At 44.4% G+C, this 12,890-nt stretch overlaps 1 protein-coding gene across 3 annotated transcripts in view; it reads right to left on the bottom strand.

Annotated features, from left to right (window-relative positions):
- Positions 1-12,890, bottom strand: part of ATP10A (ATPase phospholipid transporting 10A (putative)) — a 171,143-nt gene that overhangs the window by 70,499 nt on the left and 87,754 nt on the right. For all 3 annotated transcript variants that reach the window (XM_090064948.1, XM_090064939.1, XM_090064932.1), the window contains exon 3: positions 8,028-8,113. In XM_090064948.1, coding sequence (XP_089921074.1) covers positions 8,028-8,113 — 86 coding nt within the window. The remainder of the gene's footprint in view (positions 1-8,027; positions 8,114-12,890) is intronic.

The raw sequence follows: 12,890 nt of genomic DNA, 5'->3' as shown, positions 1-12,890 counted from the left end.
GAACAGTCTGCCAGCGGAGGTGGTTCAAGCACCTACATTGAACACCTTGAAGAGTAAATTGGATGCTTATCTTGCTGGGATCCTATGACCCCAGCTGACTTCCTGCCCTTTGGGCAGGGGGCTGGTCTCAATGATCTCCCGAGGTCCCTTCCAGCCCTAATGTCTATGAAATCTATGAACCTGTTCCCCCACAAAATCATGTTGACTTTGGGAGACGGAAGTCTCTTTCTATTACAAGGGTACTCAACCTCCTGCCCATAGGCCAAAACCATCTTATGGAGCCATGGCATCCAGCCCATGGGGATCACCATCGGTAGGGAAATTTGGCAGCAGCAGAGTGGTACACACGCCGCATAGTCAGATCCAGCTCCACCTGGGCCAGTGCTGTGCAGTGGGATCAGGGATAGGCCCACCTCCCACACATCTGGACTGGGTCTGGGAGGCTCTGCACACACCCGTGTATCCCAATTAGGGTCATGCTGCCTTGCCACCCTCCCATCCCCATTTAATTGGATTGGCTCAAGCTACTCCCTGCTCTCCCACAAGTCTGGATTGGGGCCAGGCTGCTTCCTATCCCCCACCCCCATACACAAACAGATCAGGGTCTGGCTGTGTACTACCCTGCAGCTGGATCTGGCCTTTGCCTGACCAGCACTGTGTACTAAACTGAACATGCTGGCCGGATCCAACCTGTGTGCTGTCAGATGCTGGGCACATTGTTCTACTGGAAACCCAAAGAGAATGAGCCTCTGCTGGAGAGTCACAGCTGATTCTACACAAGGAGAAAGGGTTGGAGAGCATCAACATTTTTATTGGAGATGGACAATTAATTTTTGGACCATCCCTGATCACCACTTATGCACTTTTTTTTTTGTTTTTTTGTTTGTTTTTTTTACAATGGCAGGCTTGATTTGCACCACCATTTTACAGGCAACTTTTATTATGCAAGTTTATGACAAGGCCTTCACCTATATGTCCATATGATTCACCCACAAATACCTTTGATTTACTTTGATTTTTGCTGTTTTTCACCAAAGGCTCCTGGCTGTCATCTGATAGGCTGACCATTCATCCCTTTTTTGCTGGGACAGCCCCCTACATCACCAGGGACGACAATACTGTAGTCGCTCGGGGATGTAGGGGGGCAGTCAGGAAGGCCAAGGCTGAGATGGAATTAGGGCTAGCTTCCCAGATTAAGGACAATAAGAAGTCCTTCTTTAAAATACATAGGGGGTAAAAAGAAGGTTCCAGGTAATGTGGGGCCTCTGCAGGACACATGGGAAAATTTGGTCGTCACACCAGAGGGCAAAGCTAACATGTTTAACAATTTCTTTGCCTCCGTCTTCCTAAGAAGGGACCAGAACAGCCACCTCCCTGCTGGGCCCCCCCTCGGGCCCCAGGGGAGGCACACCTGGGCCAAGGGTTAGTGAGGAACTAGTTAGGGAACTTCTGGAGGGACTGGACGTATTCAAGTCAGCCAGTCCGGATGATTTTCACCTTAGAGTTCTAAAGGAATTGGCCGAGGTCATTGCACGACCCCTGGCACGGCTTTACGAGCACTCATGGTGCTCTGGTGTGGTGCCGGAGGACTGGAAGAGGGCCAGTGTGGCTCCCATCTTCAAAAAGGGGAAGAAGGAGGACCCGGGAAATTATAGGCCAGTTAGTCTCACCTCAATCCTAGGCAAGCTGTTTGAGAAAATTATTCTGGCACACATCCACAAGGGGCCAGCTGGGGACTGCATGCTTAGGGGCAACCAACATGGGTTCATCAGTGGCAGGTCCTGTCAGACCAACCTGGTGGCCTTCTACAATCAGATCACCAAATCATTAGATGCAGGGGTAGCAGTGGACATAGTCTTCCTGGACTTCTGGAAGGCTTTCAACACTGTCTCTTACCCCGTTCTCATCAAGAAAATGGGGGACTGCGGTGTTGACACCCACATAGTCAAATGGGTTGCCAACTGGCTGGAGGGCTGCACCCAGAGGGTGGTAGTGGATGGGTCCTTCTCAACCTGGAAGGACGTGGGCAGTGGGGTTCCGCAGGGCTCAGTCCTCGGGCCCGCACTGTTCAACATCTTCATCAGTGACTTGGACAAGGGGGTGAAAAGCACCCTGTTCAAATCTGCTGATGACACTAAGATGTGGGGGGGATGTGGGCACGCTAGAAGGAAGCAACAGACTACAATCGGACCCAGACAGGTTACAAGGGTGGGCGGACAAGAATAGGATGGGATTCAACACAGACAAGTGCAAAGTGATGCACCTGGGGAGGAACAACCGGCACCGTACCTACAGGGGAACTCTCCTCTTGTCAGCACAGAGGCGGAAAAGGATCATTGACTCCAAGATGAACATGGGCCGGTAGTGTGGGGATGCAGTCAGGAAGGCCAACCATATCTTGTCATGCATCCACAGATGCATCTCGAGCAGGTCCAAGGAGGTGATTCTCCCCCTCTATGCGGCACTGGTCAGGCCGCAGTTGGAGTACTGCATCCAGTTCTGGGCGCCGCACTTCAAGAGGGATATGGACAGCATGGAGAGGGTCCAGAGGAGGGCCACTCGCATGATCAGGGGACAGCAGGGCAGGCCCTATGAGGAGAGTCTGAGGGACCTGAACCTGTTCAGTCTCCAAAAGAGAAGGCTGAGGGGGGATCTAGCCTGTTACAAACTAGTCAGAGTGGACCAGCAGGCATTGGGGGAGTCCCTGTTCCCCCGAGCACTGCCAGGAGTGACCAGGAATAACTGTCACAAGCTGGCAGAGGGTAGATTTAGGCTGGATATCAGGAGGTGCTACTTCATGGTCAGGGTGGCTCGGATCTGGAATCAACTTCCAAGAGAAGTGGTGCAGGCTCCTACCCTGGGGGGTTTTAAGAGGAGGCTAGATGAACACATTGCTGGGGTTGTTTGACCCCAGTACTCTTTCCTGCCATGGCAGGGGGTCGGACTAGATGATCTACTCAGGTCCCTTCCGACCCTAGAAACTATGAAACTATGAAATTTAAATGTTTGTATCAGGCATCCTGTTGGTTTGGTCAAATGAAAACCTTCATCTCATTTTCAGTTGAATCCCCAGGACGGGGCTTTAAAAAATGGACTGTTTCCTCCTGCCCCCACTCTCCAGTACTCCATTCTCCCTTCTGGTCTCCAGTGCTCTGCATCCTCTGACTTGCTGGCATGCTCAGCTGAGATTGGAGCTCATCGACAGCTGAGCATGCTGGAGAAGGTGAAGGGAGCAGTGTCCCATTTTGAGATGTGGGAAATACCGTCAGCCTATCATGAGATTAACTGAGGAGTTCAGCTTTTAAATAAAAATAAAATTTATAGCCTTTACAATTCCAGAGAACAGCTGGAAAACCAGAAGGCAAATAACTCTCCCTCCCCCAGAAATAATTTTTAAGCCAATATCATTCTTTTCGGGACCTGAGTCATGGTTTTTGAGTGCTTGCCGTATGTCCCACACACAGTTGGACTATACTCATGCTGGGTGTGCATGTTATTTTTCATTTGATTCTTTTCAGGGTGCTAGAAGCACGGAAACAAATATTTAAAGGGGGAAAAATGAGAAAATGAGCCTGGGATCCATAAGTGAGTAGAAACTGTGGCCAGTGTTTGATCAAGTCCCTATGTTAATAGGCAATTCCCCAGCTTCACAGCATCTATTGAACATGCTCAATGCACCTTATTATGACTGCGTGAAGGAAGAGGTTGATTCAGTAATGCTTTGACTACATATTTGCAACAATAAGGAAGCTGGGGGCCTGGTCCGCTCCAATGTACTGTATTCTCCTGATTCTAAGATGACGTTCCCTTCAACTAAGATATGGAAAAAAGCCCCTCATCTTAGAATTGAGTATGAGGAAGGGGTTGGGGCCGTAGCCACAACTGCTGCCTGCTCTCCATCACCAAGTAGCCTCTGCTCCTCCACCCACCCTTCTCCCTCCCCTCTTCACCCTTACTCTACACTGGCAGGCTCCATGTATGCTGCAGCCTGGAGCACTGAGCACCCCAGCCTGGTCTGTAGCAGTGGTGTGCAGCTGCATGGCTGCTATGGAGGTTGGGCTGGGCTGGGGCTGTATTCTGTGCCCCAGGCTAGAACGGGGCAGAGCCTGTCAACATGGAGCAAAGGTAGGAGGGAAGCTGGAAGCAGATGCTGGGAGAGAAGAAGGAAAGTGGGGAACAGAGACTTGGGGGAGGGACACAAGGAGGACCAGAAGTGGAAGGGGAAAGGAGGCGGGAGGCAAAGGGAAAGGTGACAGGGTGGCAGATGCAAGCAGACAGCAAGCTTCTTGACCTCCGCATACCACCTGCCCCCACTGCCTGCTTCCCTGCAGTGGTGGGAGGGGATGAATTTAAGATGAACCCCCAATAATTAAATTCTATACATGGAAATGTTAACAATAGTTCTGTATGGAACTATTACTGTTTAACAACAGAGTAGACAGTATGGCCTAGTGGACAAAATAGTGGACACCAGAAACTTTGGTTCTATATATTCCCACATTCCTGCACTGGCCTATGGAGTGGACCTGGAAAATCATTTCTCTTCTCTGTAACTCTGTTTCCTTATTAGTAAAGGTGGATGATGCTGACCTCCCTGATAAAGTGCTTTGAAACTGACACTATAGAAGAACTAGGCATTTTTGTTGTTAATGTCTGCCTGAATTTTTGATCATTTTGCAAGGGGTACATCTTTCTAAATGATGATGAACTTTGTGAACTGAGTGTTAAGCCCATATTCTGCTATGTTTATCTCTTGGTCCTATTGTTTACTGGCGGATTAGACCACATAGAGTTTACTGGAATTTCTCACTTGCTGTTGAGGAGAGTTGCACAGGAGAGACATTTTAGCTCCCAGCATGCTACCTGTTACATGCAGACGAGCATTGACTCAGGCCAGGTTGTGGGAAGAAAAGAACTTGAAAAGGAAAGGAAGAGTTAACACAACCATCTAGGAGCATAATCAATTGCTCTCATACTTTTCCCATTTTCTCCCACTGAATACCTGCCTACTGTGCACAAATGAAAAAAACTGCTATTCTAACCCTGCTGAAAAGCTTGCAAGCACAGAATCTGGAACCCAAGGCCTTTTTTTTAATATAATTTTTATACTTCACACTGAAAGATAACCATTTCTAGGGCATAATTTTTTTAGATGCTGAAAATTTAAGCAAACTTTGACAGCAAAACGTCAGCGCTTTCATATAACTCTACATGCAGCTCTTTTGAAAGTCCATGGAAAGCCTCTGTTTTAAATACATTACCTGGGAAGTAGCACAGTTTGACTATATGGTTTTGGCTGCTGATAAAAAAAAAAAAAAAGTACTCTTTATAGGCACCTGTAGCCTTAGGGGCTAATTTTAGGGTTCCATTCTGTCCCTACCCCACACCCCAAGCCTTGCAGATGTTATTGTTCAATGATGTCACTTGTATTGGTTCCACTCAGACCTCCTCGGGGTTTCTGAATACTCTCAGCCCTCCCTCTAGACTTTCAGACCCTCTGGTCCCCTACATAGTCTCCCTCTGGGCCCCAGGATCCTGTGGTCACCTCCCAGTCCTTCTTTGTGCTCTCAGTCCCTGCTTCCACACTCAGCCTTCCCCTGCACTCTTGGACTCCCTGATCTCATGCTCAGCCCCTCTTGGTACTCTCAGACTCTCTGGTTTCACACACTGTCCCTTCTTAGGGCTCTTGGACCGCTTAGTCTCACATGTAGTCCCTCCCCAGGTTCTCAGTTGCTGTTCCCACTTACCCACTCTCTCCGGGCTCATGGACACTCTAGTTCACTTTTTACTACTTCTCTGGGCCTGTGGACCCTCTGGTCCTGCTTGCAGTGCTTCCCAGAATCGTGTACCCTCTAATCTGACTCTCAGACCCTTCTTGGGCTGGTGGAGCCCATAGTCTGATTCTCCATTACTCTCTGGCTTTGGGTCTTTAGTCCCGGTCTCTCTCGGCTCTGTTCTGGGTTCCTGGGTCTTCTGATCCCCCTTGTTCTGGGTTGTGGATCTTTTGATCCCTACCTCTGGGCTCCTGCACTCACTGCTGGGCCCCACTCTCACCCCCTCTTCAGCTACTAGTTCTCTAAGTAGGCCTTGAGCCTGCCCTCAGCAGGGTCTGAGGCAAAACTGCCGGTACAACTTCAGAAGCAGCACCTGCACCCTCGGGCACTCAAGCCTTCTCTGAGCTTAACCTAAACCAAGGCCACCTACCCACATAAACAAGTCCTTTTCTGCCGTGGGTACGTTCCCTTGTTCCCTGCATTGCAGAGTTGCTTTCTTTCAGAATTCAGGAGCTCTACTGCCCTAGTGCTAGGAGCTCCTCACTTCATGGCTCCAAGGGCTAGACTGCCTGACTGGCTCAGGCCCAGGGCTTACACAGCTCCAGCCGGGTCTGCTGCTTGTCAGGTGAGTCCCTAATTAACCTCCCTTTGCTACCTGCATGCTGTGTTTCCAGCTCTTGCTCCCTTAGGGGAGCAGGTGCAACCCAGTGCCCTGCTGCATTTACTATTTGTTTTAATAAAATGTGACATGAAAAGCATCCATGAGTTCTTCAGTCATTAAAAGAAGCCTAAGAAAAAGAAGGTCCTTTCCTTGATATATTAGGCTTTTTTTCATGTCAGGATCTTCTGATAATAAAGTTAATTTCTGCTGCTTCAGTTATTTATAAAAACAAGCATGTAGTTTCTACTTAGGATGGGTCCTTCATAAAGGTTCTGTTATTCTTTTACTTTAACATGTAAACAATCCATTTAACACTCCTCATCTTGGATTTGATGAAGGCACCGGGGGAGCTGGCAGCTGCTGCAGCTTCAGTTCTGGCTCTGACCCAGGGTTGGGGCCAGAGCCAGTGCTGCTGTCTGCCCCCCACTGCCTTTCATATTTTCTGGACCATGGCTACAACATCACTCTTACACTACTGTAATGTGGATGATATAGAAATCCACCACTTACAACCACATGAAATGCCAGACTACAAAGTGGGCTCTTCTGGATGAAGAATGTCTTGAACTTAAAAGCTTGTCAAACTATATCCCAACTACACGTAGTTAAATGTTATGAATATTTAACTACAGATCAACTATGTACTATAGTTGGTCCAATAAAAGATATTACTCTAAGAAATGCTTGCCTCTCCCAACTTATTTATATTTGCAAATAATATATGTATGCCTGCCGGTCCTGAACTGATACTTTCTGAATTTAATGTAGATGAATGGATTTTGAAACACCCATGATGAATTAACAGTTTTTAAGATGGGAAAATAATATAATTTAAAAATCCAATTTTCAATTTTTGCACAATTCATTTATCTTATTAACAGTGCTCATCGCTTCTAATAAGTTAGAGAGTAATAAATCACCACCCTCTAAGCAGAATTATTTTCTGCTTAACTGCTCTTAAAGATTTAGTTACTGTGATCTATCATTTTGTATGTGGTTAAAGACTACAGAATTAAAAGTTGTATTAGGAGAATATTTCCTAGCTTAGCATCCCTAAACCTTGGCAAATTTTATCCCTCTGTTTGAAAGACAGGAAAAAAGACATTGACATGTACGGAGAAATACTGATTGCTACATCTAATTTTCTCCCAGGACATTCATTTTAAAAGAAAAAAGACAAAAACAAAATAATACGTCATTTTTTTGGTTGTGTTTTATTTTTTGGAACAGTTCTCTATTTCCTCCTATTTCCAGATCGGCTTTTTTGATGTGTGGAGGGAAAAAACGTATCTTTTATCCATTACTGAACTTCTTCATGCATATTGCACTGGTACAAGCTGATTAATACGGACAACTCAATTCATCTGAAGGGATGAAAGTGGGTGGCTCTTAACTGTCTGAATGAATAGTTCTCCAAAAAAGTTGTGAATGCCTGACTCCAAACAGGGAGAAATATCCAAAAGATAGACATAACATACTAAATAGAATAATTTTAACGTCCACTCTTGATGAATTAAAAATCTAAGCATTTAGTTCAATCCTGTGACATAAAGAAGAGGGACTGTATAGTGTAAGATATATAAAATACTCACATGTAAGCTCGAAACCTAGTTAAGTCATTGTTTGGCTTCTCACATTCAATGACACTGCTGAACTTCAGTGGGTCAAACTCAGAGTCCTAGAATAATAAACGTGGTAATTATTTAGTACAAGGACTAACAATTTAATGTATACATATAGATGCTAACTTTTTACACAATATTCATAACACATTTAAGGCAGCATTTCAAAGATATGTAAACAATGAAGAACAAAAATTCCACTGAAAAATAGTGTAACTTAGGCTCCAAAATTCTTGAGTTGCTTTTGAAAAACTTTTTGCATAAAGATCCATTCTTGGAGGTTTTTAACACCCAGCTCGACAAAGCCCTGGCTGGAATGATATAGTTGGGGATGTTCCTGCTTTGAGCAGGCGGCTGGACTAGGTGATCTCCCGAGGTCTCTTCCAACCCTAACTTCCTATGCTTCTATAATTCTCTTATTTTTCCATTAAGCTAAAGAACACAAGTCTCCAAAGGCATACAATAACAAAAGAAGGTAGTCAACTTTGAAGCAAATGGAATTTGGTATGAAGATGAAAGACCAATTTTGTGTGGAAAGGCTGAAAATATTCAAAGTATCAGTAGTAGTTTTCAGATACTTTAAGCAAAACTACTGCAAATCTAGGACAACATAAATCAATCTGTTGCCAATTAGGTTCAACTAATATGAGCTGTCTGAAATATAAGCCAAACTTCTTAATTGCTTTGTGCTAACTTCAGTAAACTAATTCAGATAGAGAGAATACTTTTCCTTCCTTTGATTAACACTTAAAACTCTTCTTCGTTCTTTGGCTAATTAGTCTGAAATTGCAGCTTCTGCTAACTAAATACACCACACATTTACCAATCATTACTAGCCTGTAGTGCCTAAGAGAGAAGGATGTTTCACAGAGCAATTATTTAACTTCATTAAATGGAAATCAAGACAATTCCTTCTTATGAACTCTGAGATGCATCCTAGACTAAAATTGAGGGGGCAAGGCAACAGAAGTGCCCATTTCTGATGCTGAAAAGGGATTAGTTTAACAATATTCACCAAACTATCAAGATGACTTTTTTCTTGTCTTTGCCAGTGTAGAACTCATTTAGAATCAGTGACCAGTAGACATAGTTTTTTATTACTGATTCCCAGAAACCACAACACTCCAAAAATTCTGTAAGTGTTGCCTATTGTCCCTCAAATAAGAGGTAAAAGAGATTTAGATAAAAGGACACATCAGGATTATCACAATCAGGAACTGTTAGTGCTCATGGTATTCCATTAGCCTCTATCCAAGTACCACTTGGCATCCTAAATATTCAAGCTCCTCCTTTATTTTTCTGTCAAAAATACCTGATAGATTTACCTATAGATACCTATAGATTTAAAGCACAGAAGTTAAGATTGAGATTTCCCCACATGTATCAGCATGACAAAACTTTATTACATTTCCACAAAGCAAGAGAAGATGCAGGTCTAGAAGACTGTACCAGCATCATACAGAGACAGTATTACTGGGTTCCATAGTTACTGTGTCTCAATGGGCACGTCCAGACAAGAGCACATACATGGTTTGCAGCGTCTCAAACCTGTCTGAGGTGCCAGAAACTACATGTGGTGCACATGCAATATTGCACTATGCTGCACAATCAAAATTTGATACCAGGACCTCTAGGTATGCCCTGGCTCCTCCAGCATGCCTGGAGCTGGGAGAAGCAGGGAATGGGCAGTTTGCCCAAAGTGGGGCATTTTTTCCTCCACCGCAACACAGTGCAGGAGTGTGCACAGTGGCAAAAAGTAGTGGCACAAATTTGTGACACTACTTTTTGTGCCACAGTAAGCACACGCCCCCAAATATGGAGACGCGGCCAATGAAATTTGTGTCAGATTGCTCAGTTTATGCTGGAGTCTGTCACATCAGAATACAGAATTAAGCTTCCAAACAAGCCAAACAAATAAGTGACATGAAAAACGGGTAATTTGGTGCAGGGCAGGAGACTGTCAGATCATGTATCCCTGTGTAGAGCAATCGGCAAAGAACCCAAGACACAAGAAGTAATTTGACATAGCTCAGAATAGTTAATGTTAAAATACTTGGGCGTTTGAATTTTCATTGTAGTTCTAGATGAAAAGTGATTGCACAAATGCCATAGTTTGGTCCATAATTATTGTGTCTCACTGAGTTTGGTGTCCAATTTTTCTGTTTATGCATGCCAGCCTCCCATATGTGGGGTATATTTACACTGAAGGCTGCAGGACATCGTAGAGACAGCTGACCTAGATATAACCAAGCTAGACTGGTTACTAGGCCTAGTAGACTGAAGTGTAGATATACTGTCTGGGCGCCTGTCCATGGGTAGGAACCTATGTGTTTCCTTGGGGATAAACAGCAGGGGCACGAAGTGTGTCGCTGTTACTTGCCTCCAGGAAACATGCCCGTGCTCCCCTGGATGCACCCTCTGAGACAAAATGGTGGTTCTGACTGTATCACTCATCTTTGCTCAATCATTTTCTCTTATGGCATGCTAATATAATGCAGTGTTCTAGAAAAACACTGAAACATTAGAAAATGCCACCTGGCTGCTGCAAAAGTACAATGGAATAGGCTGTCCCACTGGACATGTTTTGGCTCCAATCCAACAATACAGTTGAGCATGTGCTTATCTTTATGCACCTGTGTATGTTCCCTAAATTCACTTAACATTTTGAATGAAAAAAAAAAAAGACCCCCCTCCCCCAAGCACTGGAGTCGAAGGTAGCTGACAGATTCTATGATTCTAGGCTTGAACACTGCAGAACCTCTTTGGCCATGTATTCTTCGCAACTAACTCCATTTAACATAGTCTCAGTTACATATGAGGGAGGGTACAGCAGTGAGAACACTCTTCTTACAGTCTTCATACCTTGAAAACTGAGGTTTGTTGCCACAGCATTACACCTGAAGAGGAAGGGAGGAGTCATGATGAGCATCTAGAAGCATAATCAATTGTTCTCTTATTGTTGCTAATCTTTCCTCCCACTGAATACATGCTTACTATGGTTCTGAAGTCGCTCTGCTTCCAGTGTTCAAGGGTTCACATCACAAAAAACATTATCTTCGCAACTAGCACGAGCTGGCAACTAGTTTCATTAGTGATTTCAACTGAAACAAGGCATGGTTTTAAGTGCAATTCCTCCAAGTCAAGCTGTGGCATACATATTATGTAAAGCAGGCTGGGAAAGCTCTATGACTAAATATAATAATCTGTGCCCCCAACCTTTTGAATGTCCACCCAGAACCTTTCAGCCTAAAAATAATATATATGTTGGGTTAAAATGGGGTTAATTATACTCCACACAACATACAGCAGTCACTTAAGATATTTCAAGAAGATACTTTATTCTGTATTTCCATATGGAATCGAGACAGAGCTAGAATGTCATAGTATAATAGTGCTTAGGGTGGGAAGGGACCTAAACTGATCATCCCATCCGATCCCCTGCCTCGGGCAGGAACGGGTGCTGGGATCATATTACCCCAGCCAGATATCTGTCCAGCCTCCTCTTGAAGACCCCCCAGAGTAGGAGAGAGCACCACCTCACTTGGGAGCCCATTCCAGAGTCTGGCAGAGCCTAACTGTGAAGTAAAAATATTTTAAAACTATGCAATGCTATGTGCAAATTGAAGGGCAAACAATACTTGGGCTTGGAAAGGAGAGATCTTCCTTTTTATCATAGTATACAAGAATGTTGCCCCTCAGCAGGCTTTGGTTTATCTACCATGAGTTTTCATTCAAAGCTCTTTAAAAAAAAAAAATCTTAATATCTTTGATGAATGTCTCTGAGGAAATCCTAAAGACACTTCATAATGAGGGCCAAGCTAATCAAATGAAAACTCTGGCTGCTGAACTCAGCAGAGTATAGTTTCAGTGCTGTGTGGATACATTAACTTTTACAGCAATTGAAAGTTTATGGACTGTATTTCCTTCCTCGTAGGAATACCTGCCAACAAAGTCAATATCTTTACCAAAGAACTCTATTTTAAATCAGGAACAAAAACCTTTCTAACCAAAGACCCTACCATAACCTGAAGGCAGTAACATTATCAGACTTCCACATCAGTGCCACAAAGCATATCTGTTGCTTTGCTTGCTGCATAATTTTCACTTATAACTCATTTTTAGAGATAAATTTCTACTTTTCATTAAATCTTGCACCTTGTGTATTTGTGTTCTGTTACACATCCCTTAAAACATGCCACGGTGGCCTTTATCTAGCTAATATCTGTGAGGGGGGAAAATCCAATTACAGTAGTATTCTGCATGAGGGAAGCAAAGCTTTTGAATTCTGATTTACTGCTAAAGCTCCTCAGTTCAAACAGCTTCATCCTTTTCTTGTAAAATGAAAGTGCAGACACACAGGGCTTGCTATATCACAGACGCTGATATAGTTTTGACATGAAAATACCTTCCTATAAAAGAATTAACATGTACATTAAATACTGCCAGCATGACACTGTTTTGGAAGCATACAAAGAAGCAGCGCAGTTAAACGCAAGGTGTCACAGAGTGCACTTCAGCGGGTGCTTGCTTGGGACTGCTGTGATCTTGTCCAGCCTGAGAGCTCCTTGAAGCCAGCCTAGGTTTGGCCTCAATCCAGCCTGCACAGCCCTGAGAACCCCCCAAAGACACTCAATTCTTTCTTTTCCAGTCTTTCTAGCTTCCTAGAACTCCTCCAGTTGTCTCAGTCCACAGAGACCTCTAGCCAGGAGCAGACAGGCTGCTTTACCCCAGCCGTCTCACCCATGGTCATGTATAGATATCAACGCTTCCTGAGTGCTTACATATCAACAAAGGTGAGATGCCCAACAAAGCCATTCAAGACTGATGATGGTC

This window comes from Crocodylus siamensis, chromosome 1 (assembly GCF_052110815.1).
Source record: "Crocodylus siamensis isolate JL-2025a chromosome 1, ASM5211081v1, whole genome shotgun sequence".
NCBI lineage: Eukaryota > Metazoa > Chordata > Crocodylia > Crocodylidae > Crocodylus > Crocodylus siamensis.
Note: the sequence above shows the minus strand (reverse complement) of the source record. Positions and strands in the feature narration are given on the sequence as shown.